Source organism: Carcharhinus amblyrhynchos, chromosome 15, assembly GCF_965287045.1.
Source record: "Carcharhinus amblyrhynchos chromosome 15, sCarAmb.v2.hapA, whole genome shotgun sequence".
Taxonomy (NCBI): domain Eukaryota; kingdom Metazoa; phylum Chordata; class Chondrichthyes; order Carcharhiniformes; family Carcharhinidae; genus Carcharhinus; species Carcharhinus amblyrhynchos.
This window is the reverse complement of record NC_137338.1, coordinates 4,500,573-4,528,117: the sequence shown is the minus strand read 5'-3', so window position 1 is coordinate 4,528,117 and position 27,545 is coordinate 4,500,573. Positions and strand designations below refer to the sequence as shown.

Below are 27,545 nucleotides of genomic sequence, written 5' to 3'. Positions count from 1 at the left end.
AATGTACCAGAGTTACACTGAGAGGGCTGCCCTGTATTTTTAGCTTGTAAGTAAAGGTTCATTATTGTTCATCACCAATGTACTTTATCTTTAGAAAATTGGAGGTTCCTTCAACCTGATTCATATGATCGGTGTGAGCCTCGGCGCACACGTATCTGGCTATGTTGGAAGTAGTTTCGATGGACAGATTGGACGAATAACTGGTGAGGAACATTAACTCGCTTCCTTGTCAAATTCTGAAGTGAGAGCGGATAATGCTGGAAATGGAAACCGGGTCAGGCAGTATCACTGAAAAGAGAGAGGGAGAGTTAACATTTTAGGTTGGCAACATTTCCTCAGAACTGGAAGATGTAGCAGGTTTCAACAACTAGAGAAGCAGAACCCATGCCCTTACCCCTTCTCCAGTCCAGGAACCAAGTGTAATGTCATAGAGGTTGACAGTATGGAATTGGGCCCTGTTGGACTTTAACCTGGTGTTGTGAGACTTCTTACTGTGCCCACCACCACCCCCAGTCAAACGCCGGCATCTCCACATCCTCCTGTGTTGTATGATTCAGCTTATCTATTTCTGCTTAACCACCCTGTGGTGAGTGTAATGTACACACTGGGGTGTCAGAATTAAGTCACAGCGGTGGGTGGAATTTTCTCAATTTTTGTCTCAGTCTGAACTCAGGTGGGAAAAGTAGAGTATATCCCATTGGCTCCACTCCAATATTTTTAAACAGTTTGACAAAAAAAAACCTGGCAGAGCAGATCCCATAACATCACGTAGGTGAGATGGGCTCATTCAGAGTCTGCCCTACCAGCAACCTTGATTCCTAATAGATCAGGGCACCCAATGAAAAGAAGATAGGAATAGAACAGAGGACCCACCCCATCACCACAGAATCTGTACTCCCCCCCCCTCCACCATTGGGATCTTCCTCTCTCCGCCCCACAGAAATCCACTTCCACCATGGAAGTCCACCTCCTCTCGTCCCCCGCTGCCACAGACACGGGCACCACCTCCTCATCTCCCCAGCGACACAGAACCTTCAGCACCACCTTCACGGACCATCTCCTGCACTGTTCCCTGGCACTGCCTGGGCATGATCCACTCCCTCACCTAGGGGCTCTATTTACCGGTGTGTTCTTTTGCCAATTTCCTGTTTTTAAAAGCCTCTTGTAAACAGTGATTATGTGACGTCCCAAAGCAGAGTAAAACCCACTTTGGGATTCCCCCTCGATTCTCCACTCCCTCCGCCATTCTCACCCTCCAAAAACCGTGGTGTAAAATTCCCTCCATTGACACTGCTTATGATTAATTACTCTGTTGGCGTTCACTGATCAGATTCACAGCTGAAGTATGATCACCTCCGGGTGCTCTGGTTTCCTCCCACAGTCCAAAGATGTGCGGGTTAGGTCGATTGGCCATGCTAAAATTGCCCCTTCGTGTCCTGAGATGTGTAGGTTAGAGGGATAAATGGGTAAAATGTGTAGGGATGTGGAGATAGGGCCTGGATGGGATTGTGGTTGGTGCAGACTCGATGGGCCGAAGGGCCTCTTTCTGCACTGTAGAGTTCTATGATTCTATGATTCTCTAAATTTAAAGTTTATTTATTTGTAATCTAAAATTTATTGTTATAACCTTCTTGCTTTTGCACTTTATGGACCTATTTAAAGTTTATTTATTTGTGTCACAAGTAGGCTTACATTAACTCTGCAATGAAGTGCAAAATCCCCTAGTCGCCACACTCTGGTGCCTGTACGCTGAGGGAGAATTTAGCATGACCAGTGCAACCTAACCAGCATGTCTTTTGGACTGTGGGAGGAAACCGGAGCACCCGGAGGAAATCCACGCAGACACGGGAGACCATAGAATCAGAGAAGGCCACTTGGCCCATTGCGTCTGCACCGACCACAATCCCACCCAGCCATATCCCCGTAACTCCACATATTTACCCTGCTAACCCACTGAGTGGAGATGCTAGCATTTGACTGGGGTGGGCACAATAAGAAGCCTCACAGCACCAGGTTAAAGTCCAACAGGTTTATTTGGTAGCATGAGCTTTCAGAGCACTGCCCCTTCATCAGGTGAAAGCGACTAATCTGATGAAGGAGCAGCGCTCCGAAAGCTCGTGCTCTCAAATAAACTTGTTGGACTTTAACCTGGTGTCGTGAGACTTCTCAATGTGCCACCCCCCTGACACTAAGGGGCAATTTAGCACGGCCAATCCACCTAACTGCACTTCCTTGGAGTGTGGGAGGAAGCCAGAGCATCTGGAGTAAAGCCACGCACACCCAGGGAGAATGTGCAGACTCCACACAGACAGTAACCTAATCCGGGGAATCGAATCCGGGTCCCTGGTGCTGCGAGGCAGCAATGCTAACCAGTGTGCCAGTACGATGGCCTGAATACTGCTGGCGTTAGCAAAAATGTATTCCTGTGCCTACAGAAAAAACAGAGGGATAAATTAGGCAAGCAGTCAGAGATTTGTTGGTGAGATTTGCTTTTTCTTTGCAGGCCTCGATCCGGCTGGTCCTCTGTTCCGAGGAAAAGGTAGAGAAGACAGACTGGATCCGTCTGACGCTCAGCTGGTTGACGTCCTCCACACGGACACGGATGGTATTCCTACTTATTCCATTCTCAGCACATGCCCAGATTCACATGAATGTTGTGATTTATTAACAAGGTGGAGCTTCAGTTATCTGAGACCTTGTCACACAGCGGGTTCCTGATTTTAATTCATGCCCAGCTCGCATATCAAAGCCCATTCACCTTATACACATACTGCCTCATTGGAGCCATCCCTCTGGTACCCTGGCTCTCTCTTGAGACATTTAGATAATGGTGGACTTATTAACATGCAACATTAACATTTAAAAAATAGTTTCTATCCCACTCCTGAGTCCCAGAATGATTCCACCAAAAGTCATCCCCAAAACACCTGGCTCTCCCAATGAAATCAATCCTTTATGACGTTAACACTTCTGCCAAAGTCCATCTTTCGAACAGTATCTTGTCCCCTGATTAACCTATCAAAGCCCATCCTCCTAATGCCCTCATTCTTCAATTAAAATCCATCTGTCCAATGGCCTATTTCTCTCTAAATCCACTCATCACACAGTGGCACGGTGGTTAACATTGCTGTCTCACAGTTCCAGGGACCTGGGTCCGATTCCCAGCTTGGCTGGTTGTCTGTGTGGAGTTTGCACCTTCTCCCTGTGTCTGTGTGGGTTTCCTCCGGGTGCTCCGGTTTCCTCCCACAGTCCAAAGATGTGCGGGTTAGGTTGATTGGCCATGATAAATTGCCCTTTGGTGTCCTGGGATGTGTAGGTTAGAGGGATTAGCGAGGTAAATATGTGAGGATACGGGGAATAGGGCCTGAATGAGATTGTTGTTGGTGCAGACTCGATGGGCCGAATGGCCTCCATCGGCACTGTAAGGATTGTATGAGTCAATGATCCATTTTCATGAATGTCAAAGACCTCCCTCCTACCTGAACTCTTCATCAAAATTAATCCCTCTAATATCTTCACTCTCCCATCACAGTCCATCCCTTGAGTCACCTTACTGTCTCGTGAGATATTTATTTATTGGTGGGATAATTATTACAAAAATAACATTAAAAATCTTTCTTCCTACAGCTCTTGGCTATGAAGAATTTTTGGGGAGTATAGATTATTATGCCAATGGTGGAACAGACCAACCAGGATGTCCTGCTACTATAATGAGTGGTTTGTATCGGCACTCAGCCCTGCTCCTGTTTTCCATTTCTTTTCAAATTGTCGCTGATTTGTTGCTCAGGCAGTTCTACCAATTCTTGAAAAGCTGGGCGAGGTCTCTCGCGTTATTGCATTCACCTGTATGAGACTCACTACCTCCTTCATACAAACACAAGGCAGTTGGAATCCCCAATACCTTCCTCGCAGTTTTTCAATAGAAAGTGAACGGAGGCTTAGAAACATAAAAACTAAAAGCAGGAGTAGGCCATTCAGCCCTTCGAGCCTGGTCCGCCATTCATTTTGATCATGTATGATCATCAAATACAATACCCCCCTCCCCCCAAATCCCTCGATCCCTTTAGCCCCAAAAGCTGTATCTAATTTCTTCTTAACACCAGTCGACATTTTGGCTCTAACCATATGTTAAGATATAAGAGATCGTGATGGGCATTGAACTATCTGAGCATTTATACTGTAATGCCCTTAACAAGGTCATTGACGTTGACCTCTTAGAGTATGAGCTCCCTGATTGAGGTAATGATTGCCTGCTCGATCAGGGAGCCTCACCTGTGTATATAATGAGGAGTAAAATGTCTCACAACACCAGGTTAAAGTCCAACAGGTTTATTTGGTAGCAAATGCCACTAGCTTTCAGGGCTTTTCCCCTTCGTCAGGTGAGTGGAGAGTTCTGATCACAAACAGAGCATATAAAGGCACACACACAGTCTATAGAATACTGATTAGAATGCGAGTCTTTACAGCTAATCAAGTCTTAAAGGTGCAAACAATGTGACTGGAGATAGCATTAAGCATAGGTAAAAGGGATGTATATTGTCTCCAGACAGGACAGTAAGTGAGATATTGCAAGCCCAGGCAAGTCATGGGGGTTACAAATAGTGTGACATGAACCCAAGGTCCCGGTTGAGGCCGTCCTCATGTGTGAGAAAGTTGGCTATCAGTCTCTGCTCAGCAATTCTGTGCTGTCGTATGAAGTGAAGGCTGCCTTGGAGAATGCTTACCCGAAGATCAGAGGCCAAATGCCTGTGACCGCTGAAGTGTTCGCCAACAGGAAGGGAACACTCTTGCCTGGTGATTGTCGGGTGGTGTTCATTCATTCATTGTCGTAGCGTCTGCCATGGTTTCCCCAATGTACCATGCCTCGGGACATCCTTTCCTGCAGCGTATCAGGTAAACAACGTTGGCCGAGTTGCAAGAGTATGAAAATAACAGTGTTGAACAACATGCATCCAACTCAAGATCTTTAATTACTTGTACACAAGGAGAACCCTCTCCAAGCACAGGATGGTCGGAGAGTTCTGAAGTTCCAGAGAAATAGCTCAGCAGTTATAGTCAATTATAGCAAATCAGGAACAAGAGATTTTTCACATCTTTCATTGACTTACATATCCACCAATCATAGCATAGTCTTTTGCCCTTTCTTACTCAATAGAAAACCAATCCTTTATTAGCATAATATGTCCCCATATCTCTTTATTTGGTAATTGCCACAGTAACTTGTCCTTTCCTTTCATCCTGTTGTCCTAGCCTGGAATGCAATGTTTATGGAACAAGGTTTTAGATATACTTGCTTATCTTGCATATGTCAGTATTGGCCTTACTGAAGGCCGTGTTTGGCTAATAATCATTTTCCATTACTTGACAGATTGTTTCTTTCAATCATGGAACTTCAATTTTCACAACTGTTGTCACCTAACTTCCCCACTCCTCATTTGACAAACTCCTTCATTCCTGGGATCATTCTTGTGAATGTCCTCTGGACCCCCTCCAAGGCCAGCACATCCCTCCTTAGGTCTGGGGCCCAAAACTGCTCAGAATAAGAGGTATGACCAGAGCCTTATGCAATCTCAGCAGAACATCCCTGCTCTTGTATTCTGGAAAAGAATGCTAACATCTTATATCAGTTTGAGCTGCAGAGTAAAAATGTCACCCTACCCTTGAAGGCAGCTCTGCTTAAAATTAAATTTGCAGTCAAATGATGCAAGAGGGATTTTGATTTGCCTTAATTTGATTGTGAAAATGATGATTCTTTCACTGCTTTCTTTCTCTCTAGTTCCATTAAGGCCTTGATTGGTTCCATCAGTTCAATATTCCATTAGCAACAGCAGCAATACAAAGATCGTGGCTCAGATACTCCTATTTGTGAATATAGATAATCACAACTTTGATGAAGAGGTTCCTGACCACTATAATTATGAACTTGGGTGGCATGGTAGCGCAGTGGTTAGCACTGCTGCTTCACAGCTCCAGGGTCCTGGGTTCGATTCCCGGCTTGGGTCACTGTCTGTATGGAGTTTGCACATTGTCCTCATGTCTATGTGGGTTTCCTCCAGGTGCTCCAGTTTCCTCCCACAGTCCAAAGATGTGCGGGTTAGGTTGATTGGCCATGCTAAGAAATTGCCCCTTAGTGTCCAGGGATGCTTAGGTTAGAGGGATTAGTGGGTATATGGGGGTAGGGCCTGGGTGGGATTGTGTTCAGTGCAGACTCGATGGGGTGAAGGGCCTCTTTCTGCGCTGTAGTGATTCTATGAATTTTATAGCTGGAGATCAAACATTACACTATATCAGGCAGAATGCAGGGCAAGTGTTCCCATCAATTTCCTGGCGCATTAGGTCAAAATCTCCCCCATTAACTGTGTGAGGAATGTTGCAGCAGTTGGAGAAAGGTTGAAATCATTCACCTTGGAACAAAGAGGTTCAAATTGGAATTTAGAATCACATAAAGAATAAGAGCAAGAGTCGCCCACTTGGCCCCTTGGCACTCCTCCACCATCCAATAAAACCTCGGCTGATCTGATTGTAACCTCAACTCCACATTCTCACTTGTTCCCAATAACCATTTGGCCCATCGAGTCTGCACTGACTCTCTCCAATAGATAGATGGATGGATGGATTCTATCCCCATAACCTCAGATATGCACCCCACTAATCACCCGAATCTTGAGACACTAAAGGGCAATTTAGCATAACTAATCCACCTAACCTGCGCATCTTTCGAGTGTGGGAGGAAACCAGAGCACCCAGAGGAAACTCACACAGGCACATGGAAAATGTGCAGATTCCACACAGTCACCCAAGGCTGGAATTGAACCTGGGTCCCTGGCAGTGTGAGGCAGCAGTGCTAACCACTGTGGCGCCCTGAGCCTCACGACCTTCTGAGAGAAATACTTGTCCCTTCATTTCTATGCACAGAAAGACCATTTTGTACATTATGCCTTTACTGGCTCAGTAACAAGCTAACTAGAACGTCCTGTTTTCCTTGTTCTTTATTGCAATATTTCTTTTGACAAATATGTTCAATTCTTTTTTAGGGTATTACAAACTCAGCTTCCACTATCAGTTCAAGGTGCTACATTATGCATCATAACCACTCGATCCAAGAATTCATTTCCCCTCTGGCTATTTCTTAACTTCAAGTATTGAAGGACCAAAGAAATTCAGGATGTCCAGATACATCATAGCCAAGTACAGTTACAAAATGCGAACAAAAAGGTTCATCAGATTTGGAGCACATTATTTCAGGCAGTGATGGGGATAAGGGGCCGGATTTAGTATGGCTCATCTCAGGAGCTGGTAGGTCGTTGGGGAGCCCATCCCCGCTGGCCTTGGAAGCCTTGATGCTCTTCTGCACAGCTCAGGCAATTAATGACCTGCCTGAGATCATAGCTTGACTGTAAAACTACATTCTGCTTGCATTAAGTTGATCTTTCTCTACCCCCCAGCTATGACTGTAATACTGCATTCTGCACTCTTTCCTTTTCTTCCCTATGAATCATTGAACCCCTACAGTACAGGAGGAGGCCATTCAGCCTGTTGAGTCTGTACTGACCACAATCCCACCCAGGCCCTATCTCCGTAACCCTACATATTTACCCTGCTAATTCCCCTGACACTAGGATCAATTTGACACGATCAATCAACCTGACCTGCATATCTATGAACGGCATGCTTTGTCTGTACAGCGCGCAAGAAACAATACTTTTCACTGCATACTAATATGTGACAATAATAAATCAAATCAATCGTGACAATAATTCATCAAATCAAATCAAATATCCTGAGGCAAGATTTCTGAGAGCTACTGGCCATTCAGAGGAAAATTGAAGTGTTGATGGTGCTTGTCCTGTGATCTCACCAATGTTCAATGCAAGTTGCCCATTGCTGCTTTGTTTATCTATTCTTTTACCTCCAGGAAAAAAATATATGGTGTGCGACCATCAGAGATCTGTCTATTTGTATATAAACTCCATGACCTCAACCTGTAATATCACCGTTTATCCTTGTGCATCGTATGAAGAATTCCTGGAAGCCCGCTGCACAGAACAAGACAGTACCTATCCTATATTTGGTAAGATATCATGTTTTTGTTGTTGTCAACTGTCTCCTCTCCTCATCTGATGGTGCTAATCAGAGTATTGGTTTGACATGCACGAGACTACCCCCTGCTCTCTCACCCAACCAGAATTGTGTCAACCCAGATGGAGACTAGAGTGGAGAGAATAAGAAATGCTCTCCTCTGAGCAGAGACGTTTTTTTATTCACTGGGTGCGGACATTCCTGGCTAGACCAGCATTTATTGCCAATCCTTAATTCAATTGAGTGGCTTCCTAGATCACTTCAGAGGAATATAAGAGTCAACCACATTGCTGTTTAGGAGTTGGGAGATAATGCTGCAGCTGTATTAGACCCTGGTCAGACCCCATTTGGAATACTGTGCTCAGTTCTGGTTGCCTCATTACAGGAAGGATGTGGAAGCCATAGAAAGGGTGCAGAGGAGATTTACAAAGATGTTGCCTGGATTAGGTGGCATGCCTTATGAGGATAGTTTGAGAGAGCTCGGTCTTTCCTCCTTGGAGAGATGAAGGATGAGAGGTGACCTGATAGAGATATATAAGATGTTGAGAGGTATTGATCGGGTGGATTCTCAGAGGCTTTTTCTCAGGGCTGAAATGGCTGCCACAAGAGTACACAGGTTTAGGGTGCTGGGGAGTAGGTGCAGAGGAGATGTCAGGGGTGAGTTTTTCACTCAGAGGGTGGTGAGTGCGTGGAATTGGCTGCCGGCAGTGGTGGTGGAGATGGATTCGATAGGGTCTTTTAAGAGACTTTTGGATAAGTACATGGGACTTAGTAAGATGGAGGGTTAAAGATAAGTCTAGTAGGTAGGGGCATGTTTAGCGCAACTTGTGGGCCGAACAGCCTGTTTGTGCTGTAGTTTTTCTATGTTCTATGTTCTAGTCCAGACCAGGTAAGAATGGCAGATTTCCTTCCCTAAAGGACATTAGTGAACCAGCTGGGTTTTTATGACAATCAACAATGGTTTCACGACCACCATAAGACTTGTAATTCCAGATTTTTATTGAATTCAAATTTCACCATCTACCATGGTGGGGTTCAAACCCGGGTCCCCAGAGCAGTACCTTGGGTCTCTGGATTATTCATCCAACCACAATACAATTACGCCACTGCCTCCCCAAGAGGACAATTAATAGAGGCATTCAAAATAATGAAGGTGCGGACAAGATAGGGGAGATAGAGGAAGCAATATATCAAATGGCAGGACGCTGTTCCTGAGGACAATGATTGGAGATCATTGGAAAAAGAAACAGGGGGAGATGAGAAAAGAATTGTTCACATAACGAGTAGGGATGATCTGGAACGCACTGTCTGAAAGGCCGGTGGAAACAAATTCCAAAATTGCATAACTACTTGAAAGGAAATGCAAAGAGTGAGTAAGTGGGACAAATTTGATAACTCTGTCAAAGAACTGTCTTTGATCTTTTCTGCACCCTCTCTACAGCCTCCACATCCTTCTTAAAGTGCAGTGTTCAAATTTGTACTTAATGCTTCAGTTGTGGCTGAATCAATGTTTATAAATTTTGGTCATAAGCTTCTTGCTTTTGTACTTTGTGGCTCTTTTAAAGTTTATTTATGTATTAGTGTCACAAGTAGTCTTACATTAACACTGCAATGAAGTTACTGAGAAAATCTCCTAGGTGCCACACTCCGGCTCCTGTTCGGATATACATGGCCAATACACCTAACCAGCACATCTTTTGGATTTATAAAGCCCAGGATGCTATATGCCTTTTGAATCACTTCCTTCACCTTCAGCACATAAACTCTCAGGACTCTCTTATACAACACCTCCTTTTGAATTGTATTCTTTTTTCCATTACATCTTCACCAGAATGAATCACTTCACAGTTTGTGAATTAGGTAGCACCTGCCATGTGTCTGCTCATCCCATAACCTGTATATGTCCTCTCAAAATCTATCATTATCCTCCTTCATACGGGGCAGTACGGTGGCACAGTGATTAGCACTGCTGCCTCACAGTGCCAGGGGTCTGGGTTCAATTCCCGGCTTGGGTGACTGTCTGTGCAAAGTCTGCATGTTCTTCCCGTGCCTGTGTGGGTTTCCTCCAGGTGCCCCGGTTTCCTCCCACAGTCCTGGTTAGGGTGCATTGGTCATGCTAATTTCCCCTCGGTGCACCCGAGCAGGCGCTGGAGTGTGGATTTTCAAGGTAACTTCAATACAGTGTTAACGTAAGCCGACTTGTGACTAATAAATAAACTTTACTTTTAAAAACAATACTTCCATGTTCTGTGCCATTGACAAATTTTGAAATTGTGGCCTGCACACCCAAGTCCAAATCATTAATGTATCTCAGGAAAAGATTTGTCCTCACATCAACTCCTGGGGAATATCTATTTTACAACACTAGCTCGAGGATGTCGGGGAAAATTCTCCCTGGGTTCATATTTGTTCCACAGCCTTAAAAACTACTGCATTGGCTGATAAATGCTTTGGCACATCCTGAGTCATATATCAATCCAAATCTTTAATTTAGTCTAAAGCTATTCACATATAGCTTAAGCAGGATACACTGTTGGAGCCCTGGGCTCCAATCTATATCATTGTACATCCCACCTGTTGTGATGACTGTAACACAGAATGAGGATTTGTTATTTGCCATTGGCTGCTCGTGTATTCTTCACTAATCCCCAGTGTTCAATTTCTCCACTGAAATGCAGGCTATCACATTGACAAGTGGGCAAACTCCAGCAGTTTAATGAGGTTTCCAAATAAAGTGTTCTTTCAAACCTCCACAGAGGAACCATTTTGCAGTAAGTTGTTTTTTTAATGCATATTTCATTATATAAGGAACATCACAACCCAAGGATTTTTAGAAACAGGAAAGGCCCAATAGCCTTTTTCCTTCCCCATGGACAAATCTCACTCAGCTCTCTTCATATCCCTCAGTCCCATCTATCCACCTTCTCCCCATATCCCTCAATCCCACCCATCCACTTCTCCCCATATCCCTCAATCCCACCCATCCACTTCTCCCCATATCCCTCAATCCCACCTACCCACCTCTCCCCATATTCCTCAATCCTACCTACCCACCTCTCCCCATATCCCTCAATCCTACCTACCCACCTTCTCCCCATATCCCTCAATCCCACCCACCCACCTTCTCCCCATATCCCTCAATCCCACCTACCCACCTCTCCCCATATCCCTCAATCCCACCTACCCACCTTCTCCCCATATCCCTCAATCCCACCCACCCACCTTCTCCCCATATCCCTCAATCCCACCTACCCACCTTCTCCCCATATCCCTCAATCCCACCTACCCACCTTTTCCCCATATCCCTCAATCCCACTTACCCACCTCTCCCCATATCCCTCAATCCTACCTACCCACCTTCTCCCCATATCCCTCAATCCCACCCATCCACTTCTCCCCATATCCCTCAATCCCACCTACCCACCTTCTCCCCATATCCCTCAATCCCACCGATCCACCTTCTCCCCATATCCCTCAATCCCACCCATCCACCTCTTCCCATATCCCTCAACCCCACCTCCCCACCTTCTCCCCATATCCCTCAATCCTACCTACCCACCTTCTCCCCATATCCCTCAATCCCACCGATCCACCTTCTCCCCATATCCCTCAATCCCACCCATCCACCTCTCCCCATATCCCTCAATCCCACCTCCCCACCTTCTCCCCATATCCCTCAATCCCACCTCCCCACCTTCTCCCCATATCATTCAATCCCATCTACCCACCTTCTCCCCATATCCCTCAATCCTACCTCCCCACCTTCTCCCCATATCCCTCAATCCCACCCACCCACCTCTCCCCATATCCCTCAATCCTACCTACCCACCTTCTCCCCATATCCCTCAATCCCACCCATCCACTTCTCCCCATATCCCTCAATCCCACCTACCCACCTTCTCCCCATATCCCTCAATCCTACCTACCCACCTCTCCCCATATCCCTCAATCCCACCCACCCACCTCTCCCCATATCCCTCAATCCTACCTACCCACCTTCTCCCCATATCCCTCAATCCCACCCATCCACTTCTCCCCATATCCCTCAATCCCACCCACCCACCTTCTCCCCATATCCCTCAATCCCACCCATCCACCTTCTCCCCATATCCCTCAATCCCACCTCCCCACCTTCTCCCCATATCCCTCAATCCCACCTCCCCACCTTCTCCCCATATCCCTCAATCCCACCCATCCACCTTCTCCCCATATCCCTCAATCCCACCCACCCACCTTCTCCCCATATCCCTCAATCCCACCCATCCACCTTCTCCCCATATCCCTCAATCCCACCCATCCACCTTCTCCCCATATCCCTCAATCCCACCCACCCACCTTCTCCCCATATCCCTCAATCCCACCCATCCACCTTCTCCCCATATCCCTCAATCTCACCTCCCCACCTTCCCCCCATATCCCTCAATCCCACCTACTCACCTTCTCCCCATCCCTCAATCTCACCTACCCACCTTCTAGCCATATCCCTCAATTCAGCCTTTTCCCATATCCCTCAATCCCACCTAACCATCTTCTTATCCGATATGGCCAGTTTATTTGTCTGTATTCTCATCATTTTCCCCTCACACCCATCTAACCACTTTCTTATATGTTTCAACCCTACCAAGCCACCTTGTCCCTCCACCTCAATCCCATCCAATCTATTTATCCCTCCAATCTATTGACTCCCCCAAACCTGTGATCTATTTTTCCCAACCTACCTCAAATCCATTCATTTATCTTCACATCTATCAATCTTCTCTCTTCCTAAAAGTACATTCTCACCTTAAATTAATTAATGCTATAATCATCCTTGCAGATGATTTAGCCTGTAACTATATTTTTATTAGCATCTTGAATTTCCCCTTGAGAACTTGATGGTGAACTGCCTTCTTGTCTTGCTGCAGTTTATATAGTGTAACCACGGTGCTGTTTTTAAAAACTCATTCATGAGATATGGACATCACTGGCTGGCCAACATTTATTGCCCATCCCTAGTTGCCCTTGTTCAGGGGGCAGTTGAGAGAGGCAGTTGAGCATTGCTGTGGCTCTGGAGTCATGTGTAGGGAAGTAAAGATGGCAGATTTCCTTCCCAAAAGGACATCAGTGAACCAGAAGAATATTTCCAACAATTGACAATGGTTTCATGGTCAGCAGTAGATTCTTAATTTGTGGATATTGTTTATTGATTTCAAATTCCACTATCTGGTGTGGCTGGATTTGAACCTGGGTCCCCAGGATATTGGCTGAATTTCTGGATTCATAGTTGAATGATAATACCACTGGGCCATCGCCTGCCCTTAGGGAGGGAGTTCCAGGACTTTATCCCAGCTAATTGAGAGCAAGGTTAAAATCAGTTAACTCAACATGGACAAGGAATTAAACCAGACTGTTATATTTAAGCCCCTGCAAAAACTGAACACACAAGTCTTGCTTTTAAATTCCACGCTGGCAAAGAGCCTTCACAAATAATTCCACAGTTTGTATTTAACAGACCCATTAATGCAGCAAAACATCCCAAAGCTTTTCACAGGACAGTCATCAGAAATAATAATTTAACACTGAGTACCATTTGCCAACTGATAACAAATGTATTCCTGCAGGTTTTATCACACGACTTACTGCCATTCTCCAGCAATTAGTCAGACGACTCTATAATGAACACCCTTCCAACCATCAATTGGAAAGAAAAAAGACTCATTGGCCAGCATTTTGCCATGGGAATCAGAGTGGGTGAGGGGCAGATCATGGAAAGGTTGATTGGCAGGATTTTACGATTTCGGGATGAACGAGGCTGTAAAATCCCGCCCATTGCTCATTTGCACAGTCAACCAAGCAGTTTTGACTCCCATTTTCAATATCTAGTAAAGAGAAAGAAAATGACAAAAAGCTAACCTTCCTTAGTGTCCCGATAGGATTGCACACAGCAGTGCCCTGGAGATCAGTCTTCAGTTCCTTAGTTCTCCTATCTAATCCTAACACAAAGCAACATAAGGAGATAATCAGATTGGTGGCTGAAGTTTGCTGAAAGAAGGACGTTTTAAGGACCATCTTAGGGCCAACTTTAAGGGCGTTCAAATGGTCAGTGGATAGGCATATGGATAACATTGGAATAGTTTAAGTTAGAGGGTCATTAGATTGGTTCCACTGGTCGGCGCAACATCGAGGGCCGAAGGGCCTGTACTGCGCTGTAATGTTCTATGTTTGATGTTCTAGGAAAGAAGAGAGAGTTAGAGAAGTGAAGAGAATATAGGAATAGGAGGAGGCCATTTAGCCCCTCGAACCTGCTCTGCCATTCAATATGAGCATGACTAATCATTGACTTCAATGCCATTTTCCCACACTATCCCCAAATCCCATGATACATTTAATATTTAGGGAGGGAATTCCGGAACTTAGGACCAGAATGTTTCACTAGTACTCTATTAAAATGAAAATCAGATTGACTTTACTCAAGCCCTTCCCCAGAGAAATAGAGTGAAGTCTTTGAAGAAAATTTATTCATAGTTCACCAGTTAGCAGTGTCAGTGTGGTAGGTCAAAGAATGTAGGTGAAGCTGGTAAGGTTCATTTATTAACTATTCTTAATGATCAAACAAAGGCCATCTCCTGAAGGGATTTTGGTTTTTTTCTGGGGCAATGAGGCTATACCATGCATTAGGATTGGGGTAGGTGGAGGCAGTCAGACAGGACAAAGATGGCACAATGCACTTCCAGCTTGTCATCAACTCAGAAACTGACCAGACTTGTTGAATTCAATTTCACAAGTTGCCCTGACAAGGTTTGAATTCTCAAGCGGCACGGTGGCACAGTGGTCAGCACAGCTGCCTCACAACTCCAGGGGACTCAGGTTCAGTTCTGACCTTCGGTCACAATCTGTGTGGAGTTTGTACATTCTCCTTGTGTCTGCATGGGTTTCCTCCGAGCGCTCCAGTTTCCTTCCACAGTCCAAAGGTGTGTGAGTTAAGTTGATTGGTCATGTTAAATTGCCCCTTAGTGTCAGGGGGATTAGCAGGGAATAGGGCCTGGGTGGGGTTGTGGTCGGTGTAGACTCAATGGGCCGAATGGCCTCCTTCTGCAATGTAGGATTCTATGAAAGCCTAATGATTTCTGGGAAAAAGAAAATAAAGCATATGAGAAAAGGAAATGGGATCAACAAGTGTTGTCCATCTATCTATATTGTCCAGTCAAGGATTTATGAGCCATTAAGCCATTCTTCTCCTTTCTTCCTCATGCGTTTATCAGACTTTGCTTTTAAGTGCACCTTTGTGATTCATCTCAACTCCTCCCTGTGGTGGCAAGTTTCATATTCTTACTGTTCATTGGGTGAAGAAGTTTCTCCCAAATTCCCGAACAAATTTGCTAGTGACTGCCTTATATTTAGTTTCAGATTCCCCCACAAATAGAAATATTGGGCAGAATTTTACCACCTCACCCGCCACGAGAATTGGAGAGAACAAAGAACAAAGAACAACACAGCACGGGAAACAGGCCCTTCGGCCCAACGAGCCCGCGCCGCCGTCCCACTGTCCCAGTGACCTATTCATGATTTTAGTCTAGGCCTAATGTGCGAGGATCAGGGAGGTCCAATTTAGGGACAATTTAGTACCCAATCAATCAGCCTAAAAGCACATCTTTGGGATGTGAGGGACGGACAGCGGAAAGGTCCGTTGACCTCGTGTGGGATTTTACAGTTTCAGGACAAGCCAGGCCAGAAAACCCTGTCCATCTTTTCCAACCTTGCGGACATTTTTATAATTTTGAAGGCATTATTAAGGCCCACCCCCTCAAATCTTTTCCTTTCGCGAGATAGGAGTCCCAGCCTGTTCAGATTTTCCCAACTGTTGGAAACTACTGGTTCCAGTATTGTTGCTGTAGGTCAATCTTTGTGCCATCTCCAGAGCCTCAGCATCCTTTTTGCCGTTTGGAGGCCAGAACGGTACATTGAAATGTCCTTTCTTCCTTCACATCACGCAGTGTATTATTACCTTCTGGAGATCATCACCTGGAACAAAAATACCCGGAGAGGTTACATTACAGTTGGGTTAACTGGAGAGAATGGATTACTGGCGAAATCGAAACCCAATGGGTGAGTGTAATGAACTGTCCACTTGGAAACTTCTATCACATGGGAACTTTTCCCAGGGATCTGAATCACCTTTATGATATCCCTCTGAATTCATTCGGATGACTCCACTGGATAACACCGTGAAGCTCTACGGGAATACATGCCGTGACACAGAATATTGCAATTACACAAACTATAGATGCAGAAATTGTCCCTTTGTTTCAGTACGCTCGTGACATAAAAATACATTGCATTGAAACAGACCAACTGGTCTATACTGGCATAGACAAGCCTCCTCCCACCTTATTTCGCCTCAACCTATCAATACTTCTTTCTATTCCTTTCTCCCTCATTTACCTTTTTAGCCTCCCCTTAACTGTTACCTGTTATTCACCTCAACCATTCCGCGTGGTAGCGAGTTCCAAATTCTACCCACTCTCTTGTGTCTATGTATGCCCTGTTTGTGAACCAACTCCCATTCACCTGATAAAGGAACAGTGCTCCAAAAGCTCGTGCTTCCAAATATTATTCGACTTTAACCTGGTGTTGTGAGACTTCTTACTGTGTCTTCTGATCTAGTCACATATTGAAACAACAGTACACCCAGGTCACCTGAAAATCTTGATCCCCTCCCCCCAGTCCACCTTTGCAATGTGACCAATGTTGACAGATGCAGGACTGTGAGACACTACAATAGCGCATGCAAACATTGCAGCCAGGCATCTGGCTGCTAAATTTGTTTGTTTAACTCCAGTTTTATGCCCGAAAAAACAAATGTAATGCTCAACAGTTCCTACTCTTCTTCTCTCCAGGATGAAACCACAGGATGACACAGTGCACAGTGGTTAGCACCGCTGCTGCAAAGTCAGGGTCCCAGATTCGATTCCTGGCTTGGGTCACTGTCTGTATGGAATTTGTACATTCTCCAAGTGTCTGCATGAGTCCCCTCCGGGTGCTCCAGTTGTTTCCTCCCACAGTCTGAAAGATGTGCTGGCCAGGGTGGATTGGCTATGCTAGGTTCTCCCTCAGTATACCTGGACAGGCACCGGGATGTGGCGACTAGGGGATTTTCACAGTAACTTCATTGCAGTGTGACTTGTGACTAATAACTAAACTTTACAATACTACATTAATGCTATTTAGAATCATAGAATCCCTACAGTGTAGAAGAGGCCATTCGGCCCATCAAGTCTGCACTGATTCTCTGACAGAATGTCTTAACCAGGTTCTCTCCCCTGCCCTATCCCTGTAATCCCACACATTTCCCATGGCCAATCCATTTAACCTGCACATCTTTGGACACTAAGGGGCAATTCTTGAATATTCTAAGGATTGACTTCCCACATTTATCATAGTGCCGATTCCTGTTTTTTTTTCTTTTTCAGGAAGGCAAAATCATTCGAAACGTTCAAAGAAGTCACTCTCCTTGTCAGTGTTGACAAAGACGTGGGGAATATCGCCACTGTTTCACTAATGTTCAGTTCAGCCAATCTGGTAGAACCCAAACTGAAACTTGGAATACTGCGAATGAAGCTGAGGTCATTGACCTATCCCGAGAGGTTAGTTCCACGGAATTCTTGGAAATGTAAGAACTTCAGGTTGAACCAGGGCAGGACTTACTCAGTTAATGGTAGGGCATTGGGGGGAGATGCTGAGCAAAGAGATCTAGGGGTACAGGTTCATAGCTCCTTGAAAGTGGAGACATAGGTGGACAGAGCGGTGAAGAAGGTATTCAGCATGTTTGGTTTCATTGGCCAGAACATTGAATACAGGAGTTGGAACGTCTTGTTGAAGTTATACAAGACATTAGTAAGGCCACACTTGGAATACTGTTTACAGTTCTAGTCACCCTATTATAGAAAGGATATTACTAAACTAAAAAGAGTGCAGAAAAGATTTACTAGGATGCTACTGGGACTTGATGGTTTGAGTTATAAAGAGAAATTGGATAGACTAGAACCTTTTTTCTCTGGACTGTAGAAGGCTGAGGAGTGATCTTATAGAGGTCTATAAAATAATGAGGGGCATAGATCAGCTAGATAGTCAACATCTTTTCCCAAAAGTAGGAGAGTCTAAAACTAGAGAGCATAGGTTTAAAGTGAGAGGGGAAAGATACAAAAGTATCCAGAGGGGCAATTTTTTTCACACAGAAGGTGGTGAGTGTCTGGAACAAACTGCCAGAGGTAGTAGTAGGGGCGGATACAATTTTGTCTTTTAAAAAGCATTTATTCAGTTAGATGGATAAGATGGGTATAGAGGGATATGGGTCAAATGCAGGCAATTGGGACTGGCTTAGGGGTTTAAAAAATAAAGGCGGCATGGGCAAGTTGGACCGAAGGGCCTGTTTCTATGCCGTAAACCTCTATGATTTTATGAGGCGGCAGATAGAGAGGAAAAAGTAATGGCAAGAAGGAAAGAAGAACTCGCATCTACATAGCACCTTTCAGGGAATCTCAAAGCACAACTTAATTTTTAGTGTATTCCCTGTTATAATACGGATATAGCGGGAAGGATAGAATGAATGGCTTTTGGCAATGCTGTGAAAAGTGAAAGATAAGGAGCAGGGAAAGAGAGACAGAGGGAGGGAGGAGATTGAGGGATTGTCCTCTATACCTGCAGGCCAATGGCACTCAACACTGAAGGATGGTCGCTTGGGGGACAGCTTTCGAAATTAGAACAGGGAAAAAACATTTAGTAATAAGTCAAAAATTGTCAAATAAAACAGTTGTCTGACTCAAATTCTTTTGCTCAAAGGCCCCACTTGTGCAGGTATGATATAGCCCTGCAGAAGGACTTGGAGGAGGCGTTTCACCCAATCGAATGTCAAGTGCAGGAAATGTAGACTGGATATCCTGCCCCCACTGCCTGTTGGGTGCTCAACCAACCTTGTTCTTCAACGCCGAATGGCACCTCTGGGCCGAATGGCCTCCTTTTGCGCTGTAATAACTCTATGATGTCTCCGTGTATTCTCAGAGGACCCTGTTGCATGCGTAAAATGATCAGTGAAGTCTGATGGCCGTTTGGATGCAGAACCTTCCTCTTTTGGCTGTAATTGTCAATCCCCAAACTTGTACGTACAGCATGAGTTCTCAGCCTTGGGCCTCTGAGAGGGTTGATTTGCCACCCAGCCAGACTCAGAACAGGGGTTGGTTTCCTCACTGCCCTGCCAGCCATGTATCCAGTGTCTTTTTAATACTGATCTAGAACATACACCTGCATTAAACTGAATGGTATATAAAAATGTTATTAAATGGATATTACATAGCTCTCTGATGTGATTTTTTAAAAATTCATTTGGGGATCACGGAAGTTGCTGGCTGGCCAGCATTTATTGCCCATCCCTCTTCGTACATTAACTGAGTGACTTGCTAGGCCATTTCAGACAACAACTGAGAGTCAATGGACAATGCACAGAATCATTAGAACATTGAGCAGGCCTCAAATTCTGCCCTATCATTCCATTTCATTTGTGGCTGACCTGAATCTTAATTCTTTGGCTCTGCAGTGAAGGTTTACCAGGCTGATTCCCAGCGCTGATGTATGAGGAGAGATTGACTAGGTTAGGATTGTTTTCGCTGGAGTTCAGATGAATGTGGGAGTACCTCATAGAGACTTATAACATTCTAATAGGACTAGACAGGGTAGATGCAGGGAGGGTGTTCCCGATGGTGAGGGAATCCAGAACCATAGGTCACAGTCTGAGGATTCGGGGTAGACCATTTAGGACGGAGATGAGGAGCTATTTCTTCATCCAAAGAGTGGTGAGCCTGAGGAATTCATCACCACATGAGATCGTTGATGCCAGAACATTGAATGTATTCAAGAGGCGGCTGGATATAGCACTTGGGGCAAATGGGATCAAAGGCTCTGGGGAGAAAGCAGGATTAGGCTATTGAGATGGAAGATCGGCCATGATCGTGGTGAATGGTGGAGCAGGCTCGGAGGGTCCAATGGCCTCCTCCTGTTCCTGCCTTTTATATTTTGATAAACCCAAAAGCCCTAACAAAAATCTATCATCTAGTTTTGAAATTTTAAACTGTTCTCAAGCCTCGTTTGCTGTTTTGCGGGGGTGGGGGGTGCGGGGGGTGGTGTGGGGTGATGGGGAGGTGTGGGAGTGGAGTTCCACATTTGTGTGGAAGAGTGCCCCTTGTCATCACCCCGACTTTCATTCAAAGTTTGTGTTCCCAGTTCTGGTCTTACCCAATGGCGGAAACAGTTTCTGTCCTACTAAATTTTTTAATCATCTTAACCCCAACCTTTTGCCCTCTCAATACCCTCACTGGGCAGAAGATTCGATGAACCCAATAACTGCACGAACCCCGAACCCCAATCCTGCGTCCCAGCCTCTTGCAAGGCTTTTTATAAACTGGAATAACCCAACGGGCGAGGAGGTGGGAATCTGACGCTAAACATCTCCAGGAGGAGGCGGGAGCTGCCTGCTGGCAAAGACAGGTGGCAGCCACGTTGGGGACGGACACAGCCTGGCTGGAGAGAGAGGACAACAGGCCGGAGAGTTGACAGCATTCCACGGCGATTAAGGGGACCACGCCGGCGAGATGAGGGTCGAGCTCTGGAATTGGCACATGGAGGCCTGGGAGAGTTTTACTTTAAATAAATGGGGGAAATTTGCAAAGGCTTCACAGCGAACCTGACAGCGTTTCAGTAACAGGCATCGGCAAATTAAGGATTGAAAATGGCACTCAGGGACACACGCAGGCCCCTCTCGTTAAAAAGTCGTTGAAAATTTAAATTAATCCAGAGATGTTGGGACCCTGAGATGCCTTCTAGAGTTGGGTTTTGGTTTCCCCACCCTCACCAAATTTTCAGGCCATTGATAATCCCGCAAGTTGTTTTTATTCATGGACAGGATTTGGCCTTCGCTGGCTAGGTCAGTGTTTATTGCCCATCTCTAAATGCCCTTGAGAAGGTGGTAGTGAGGTTGCCATCTTGAAACGCTGCACTCCATGCGGTGTAGGTACATCCACAGTGCTGTAAGGGAGGGAATTCCAGGATTTGGATCCAGCGACAGTGAAGGAACAGCCCATAGCCAGGATGGGTAGGTGACTTGGAGGTGAACTTGCAGGTGCTGGTGCTCCCACCTGTCTGAATCATAGAATTGAACCCCCACAGTGCAGAAGGATGCTATTCAACCCATCAAGCCTGCACCAATAACAATCCCACCCAGACCCTATTCCCCTAACACTAAGGGGCAATTTAGCATGGCCAATCTGTGCATCTTTGGAGTGTGGGAGGAAATCGGAGCACCCGGAGGAAACCCACGCAAACACAGGGAGAAAGTGCAAACTCCACACAGACAGTGACCCGAGGCCGGAATTGAACCTGGGTCCCTCGTGCTAAGCACAGCTAATCACTGTGCCACTGCGCTGTCCTAATGCTGCTCTTGTCCTTCTGGTGATGGAGGCATAGGTTTGGAAGGTGTTGCTGATCACTTTTATATCCTGGGGAAGCCATTTGGAAAAGCATGGAAGAATAAACCGAGTTTCTAATAAAGAACGGGTCTAAATTACGTTTTGTTTTAACTTTGCATTTAAAGTGAATAAAAAGCATTCTCCCAAATGAGAAGGTATACTGATAGTTACCACAGGGGGGCAGCATTCACACACACTAAATACCAAGCACCCTTTGCTATGAAGGCTCTAACTACAGGACCAGAACGTACTTTTTTCACAATCTTTGTATGATGCTACAGGCTTTGTTCATAACCCTCTCTAATTCCTTGTGGTCTTGGGCAGAGCAGGAGCCCATACCAAGCTGTGATACAACCAGAAAGGATGCTTTCTGTGGTGCGTCTGTAGAACTTGGTGGATGTCATAGCAGACGTGCCACAGTTGGTTAGTCTTCTGAGATTATACTCATAGGGATCATTTCTATAGTTCTTTCTTCGAGAAATGATAGTGTTCTCTTCTGAGCAGGAAGCAGATATTGAGTGTTGCTTTTAGCACCTGCTCTGTGTTATTGTTGAGGGTTCCTTCCCTCCCTTGTAGAGAGATGGAGGAAAAGATCACAGCCTGAGAAAGTAGAGGCATTGGTGGGAATTCTTAACTATAGTGCTGGGTGTGGAGGGACCAGGACAGGTTGTTGGTGATCTGGACTCCTAAAAACTTGAAGCTCTTGAATCTTCCTACTTTGTCCCCATTGATGTAGACAGGGATATATTCTCAACTACGCTTCCAGAGGTCAATGACAATCTCCTTCATTTTGTTGACACTGCGGGAGAGATTATTTTTGTTACACCACTTCACCAGATTCTCTATCTCTTTCCTGTATTCTGTCCCATCACTACGGTGGTGTCATCAGCAAACTTGAAAATCGAGTTAGAGGGGAATTTGTCATGAAGTGTATCAGGAGAATAGTCAGGGATCGAGGGCACAGCCTTGTGGCAGCCATTTCAGCCCTGGGAAATAGCCTCTGACAATCCACCAGATCAATACCTCTCAACATCTTATACACCTCTATCAGGTCACCCCTCATCCTTCATCTCTCTAAGGAGAGAAGACCGAGCTCTCTCAACCTATCCTCGTAAGGCATGCCACCCAATCCAGGCAACATCCTTGTAAATCTCCTCTGCACCCTTTCAATGGCCTCCACATCCCTCCTGTAATGAGCGACCAGGACTAAGCACAGTACCCAAGTGGGGTCTGACCAGGGTCTTATAAAGCTGCAACATTATCTTCCGACTCCTAAACTCAATTCCTCGATTGATGAAGGCCAGTACACCATACCCCTTCTTAACCACATCCTCCACCTGCAAAGCTGATTTGAGAGTCCGATGAACCCAGTCCCCAAGATCGTTCTGATCTTCCACACTGCTAAAAGTCTTACCCTTAATATTATATTCTGACATCCCATTTGACCTGCCAGAATGAACCACTGCACACTTATCCGGGTCGAAGTCCATCTGCCACTTCTCCTCCCAGTCTTGCATCCTATCTATGTCTTGTTGCAACTTCTGACATCCCTCCAGACTATCCACAACACCACCGACCTTTGTGTCATCGGCAAACTTGCCAACCCATCCCTCCACTTCCTCATCCAGGTCATTTATGAATATTACAAATAGCAAGGGTCCTAGAACAGATCCCTGGGGCACTCCACTGGTGACTGACCTCCATGCCGAAAAAGACCCATCCACAACCACTCTCTGCCTTCTGCAGGCAAGCCAGTTCTGGATCCACAAGGCTAAAGCCCCTTGGATCCCATGCCCTCTCACCTTCTCAAGAAGTCTTGCATGGGGGACCTTATCAAACGCCTTGCTGAAGTCCATAGTCCAAGTGACTTCAGAAATTACCTTAGAATTCTGACTTAGATTATAACATCCATGTTTACATTCACATATAAATCCAAACTGGCCAATTAGCAACCCATTAGTCTACTCAGGATCATCAGTGAAGTGATAGAAGGATCTACCAAGCAGTACTTGCTTAGCAATAATCTGTTTGGGTTCTACCAGGGCCACTCAGCCCCTGATCTCATTTCATCATTGTTTCAGACATCTGTGAGGATTAATGTTATTTCTAAAAATATTTCTGGGGGCTATTGCATCATTTTGTAAAGAAGGCTATGGCCAGAATTTTCCTGTCCCGCCTGCTATGGGAATTGTAGTGAGTGGGACATGGACCATGCAAAGGTCTGTTGACCTTGGGCAGACCTTTCTGGTTTTGGGGCAAGCGCGGCTGGAAAATTCCACCCAATGTGTCTGTGTGTTTGTAAATGATGTAATTAAGCTGGGCAAAGGTTAATGGAGACAGCTTGTCTGGGAGAATTGAGAGATTAAAGGAGTAGAAGTGTTAACATCATGCATTTGCAATGAAGCTATGGTCAAGTGGATTGATAAGTAAGTAGAGTTTAGAAATTTGCATTAGGAGATATAAATGGACTTGCTTATTTCTGTTGTCAAATTTCAAAGGGAAATAAGTCTTTTTCAACTTGCAAAGCTTTCGTAAGTAAACAAAGGAAGATTAGTAAAGACTGTAAGGGGAGGCAATAGGAAGATCATGAAATATTTTTATATTTTGGAAAAGTTAAATTCAAAGGGGTGCTGAGGACAATGAAATTAAAGATGAAGGAAGATATTAAGGAAAAACGTTGAGCAGAATTGGATTAGCTAAATGATGAAATCACTCTGGAAGTATTCTGAGCTGATAGAAGGTATGAAATCTAAAGTAGCCATCCACAAATCCAAAAACTTCTTTCAGGAAGTAGTCTTGTTTCTGAAGTTCCATAGTTTTGGGGCAACATGGTCGCACAGTGGTTCACAGCACCAGGGACCCGGGTTCGATTCCTGGCTTCAGTCACTTTCTATGTGGAATTTGCACATTCTCCCCATGTCTGCTTGAGTTTCCTTCTGGTGTTCGTGTTTCCTCACACATTCTGAAAGACGTGCTGGTTAGGTGCATTGACCCGATCAGGTGCTGGACTGTGCCGACTAGGGGAATTTCACAGTAACTTCATTGCAGTGTGACTTGTGACCAATAAATAAACCTTACTTTACTTTACTTTTTCCACACAAGGAAGAAAGCTGGTTTGAGAAGTCGGGTGGTATTCTTTTACTGCAGAGACAGCATTTTGATTTGGGTAAAATGACTAGATTTTTATAGTTAAACATCCGGAATATTGCCTGGAATATTTTTCCTGGTGGGTCGGACCAAGTAGGTTTCTTTAGGGGACATGCTTTTTTCAAAGATATTTTAATGGTGTAACTGTAATCTTGTGTGCCTAAGTCTTCTTTTCCCTTTGTTAATAAATCTTTGAACTTTTAAGATCCCAGAAATGTGACTGGAATGCTATGCTGCGGACATTTTCAGGGTACAACAAGAGGGGTTATATTCCTGAAGCCAAGCTTTCCTCTGGGATTTGGATTATTCAGCAATTAATGTTTGCTATAATCATAACACGTGGACAAAAGAGGTGAACTCCAGAGGTGATGTGATAATAACTGCCCTTGAGAATAAAGGCAGCACTTAGCCAAGTGTTAAGGAGCCCAAGTTAAACTGGAGTCGATGGGAATCAGGAGGTTAGAGTCACACTTGGCACAGAGGAAGATGATTGTGGTGGTTATTGGCCAATAATCGCAGCTCCAGGACCATCGCTGTAGGAGTTCTTCAGGACAGTGCCACTTGCGTGATTGGCACTCCTTCCACAAAATTTCACTCCCTCTGCCACTGACGCCCAATAGCAGCCGTGTGCACCATCTACAAGATGCACAGCAGAAACTCGCTAAGGTTCCTGAGGCAGCACCTTCCAAACCCACCACCATCTAGTAGGACATGGGAAACAGATACCTGGGAACACCACCACCTGGAGGTCCCCCTCCAAGACATTTATGATCCTGACTTGGAAACAGATCACTGTTCCTTCACTGTCGCTGGGTCAAAATCCTGGAACTCTCTCCTTAACAGCACCGTGAGTGTGTCTACACCACACGAACTGCAGCGATTTAATAATAGTAAGAAGTCTGGCAACATCCGGTTAAATTTCAACAGGTTTATTTGGAATCACAAGCTTTCAGAGTGCTGCTCCTTCATCAGGTGAGTGAGTTACTTCTCCACTCACCTATTGAAGGAGCAGTGCTCTGAAAGCTCGTGATACAACCTAAACCTGTTGGACTTTACCCTGGTGTTGTGTGACTTCTCACTGTGCCCAGCCCAGTCCAACACCAGCACTGGGGTTCAATAAGGCAGCTCACCAGCACCTTCTCAAGGGGCAATTAGGGGTGGGCAGTAAGTGTTGGCCTAGCCAGTGATGGCCACGTCTCAGAAACAATATGAAATATAAATCTCAATCCTCTACACGAGGGTCTAGTTCTACTTCCCTCCAGACCACGGTCTCTTAGTCATGAGAAATTGCATCATAGTTACTTAAATATCAGGTATTCCTGATGTTACGTTTCAACAGCTGACACAACTCCCTTCCCACACTAATTCATATCTGTTCCAACAATCATTTCCAATCTGATTGCTCGTGGACTGTCCCTATCAGTTTCCATTAGCTAACCTGCGCATCCTTTACAGTTTTCAAAATCCTGAGTTAAATTCACGATATCAAACCAGATTTCAGTTAATGATGTACTCACCCAGAATTCCCACTCTCACCTAATTCACAACTTGCATTCTCCATTCATGATCCAGTCCTTTTCGAACCATTGGGATAAGGAGCTGGTTCAAGTGTTCGATCATCCTGGGGGCAACTATTGCCCATAAACTGAACTGGACCAACCGTATAAATGTTGTAGCTACAAGAACCAGTCAGTGGCTGGTCATTCTGCAGCAAGTAACTCGCCTCCCTGACTCATCAAAGCCTGTCTACATCTAAAAGGCACAAGCCAGGAGTGTAATGGAATATCCCCAACTTACCTGGATGAGTGCAGCTCCAACAAGAAGCATCCAGGACAAAGCAGCCCACTTGATTGGCACCCTTTTCCACAAATATTCGTTCCCAACACTGGCAAACAGTGGTGGCTGTCCGCACCATCTACAAGATGCACTGCAGCAACTTCACCAAGGCTCCTTTGACAGCACTTTCCAAACCCATAGTCACTACTAACCATAAGGACAAGGGCAGCAAGTGCATGGGGACATCCCGACCTGGAAATATATCAAGCACTAGAGGCGTTCCCATGACAGATGAAGTGCGGTAGTTGAAGAAGGTTGTTCACCTGGACCTTCTCAGAGGGCAATTAAAGATGAATAATAAATGCTGGTCTAACCAATGATGCTCACGTCCTCGAAAAATAAACAGGAGATTGAATGGTTTATCTTTCTGATGTATCATCTACAGTTAAAGGGGTGAAATGTCTGTTAGTCCTTTAATGTTTTGAGAAGAATTGAACGAAGAGACTCTTGATAAATCCACTGCAATGGCATAGAAAAAAAAAATCAAGGATAGAAAAAGTAAGACAGAGGAGAAATGCTTAAAGTTTAGTGTCACAAGTAGGCTGACATTAACATTGCAATGAAGTTATTATGAAAATCCCCGAGTCGTCACACTCCAGCACCTGTTCAGGTGCACAGAGGGAGAATTTAGCATGACCAATCCACCTAACCTGCACATCTTTCAGACTGTGGGGGGAAACTGGAGCACCCAGAGGAAACCCATGCAGACATGGGGAGAATGTGCAGACTCCACACAGACAGTAACCCAAGCCGGGAATCGAACCCGGATCCCTGGCGCTGTGAGGCAGCAGTCTGAACCACCGTGCCGCCCCTGCGAAAGGTGTGCCAGGTGTTTGGATATTGCTGGCTACATCGCATTCTCTTTCCCATACCTAGTTTTCTAGGAAGCATTCTCCGTGAACCACAATTGTCCTTGTTAACGGTGACGCTCGCACACTGGCATCTGGTGCAGCTTTAGAAGCAAAGATTGACAAGGAACATAAAAAGAAA

General features: G+C 45.2%; 1 protein-coding gene and 1 pseudogene across 1 annotated transcript in view; both read left to right on the top strand.

The window, feature by feature from the left end:
• The window catches only part of LOC145352897 (lipase member H-like), a 28,981-nt gene extending 9,574 nt beyond the window's left edge, over positions 1-19,407 (top strand). Inside the window, exons 5-12 of the mRNA XM_080203197.1 lie at positions 95-203; positions 2,504-2,605; positions 3,628-3,717; positions 7,916-8,071; positions 10,758-10,850; positions 16,053-16,164; positions 17,529-17,702; positions 18,898-19,407. Coding sequence (XP_080059323.1) covers positions 95-203; positions 2,504-2,605; positions 3,628-3,717; positions 7,916-8,071; positions 10,758-10,850; positions 16,053-16,164; positions 17,529-17,702; positions 18,898-18,985 — 924 coding nt within the window. The 3' untranslated portion in view covers positions 18,986-19,407. The remainder of the gene's footprint in view (positions 1-94; positions 204-2,503; positions 2,606-3,627; positions 3,718-7,915; positions 8,072-10,757; positions 10,851-16,052; positions 16,165-17,528; positions 17,703-18,897) is intronic.
• A 2,599-nt stretch (positions 19,408-22,006) lies between these two features.
• LOC145353573 (small nucleolar RNA U3) lies at positions 22,007-22,176 on the top strand (annotated as a pseudogene).
• Positions 22,177-27,545: the final 5,369 nt, after the last annotated feature.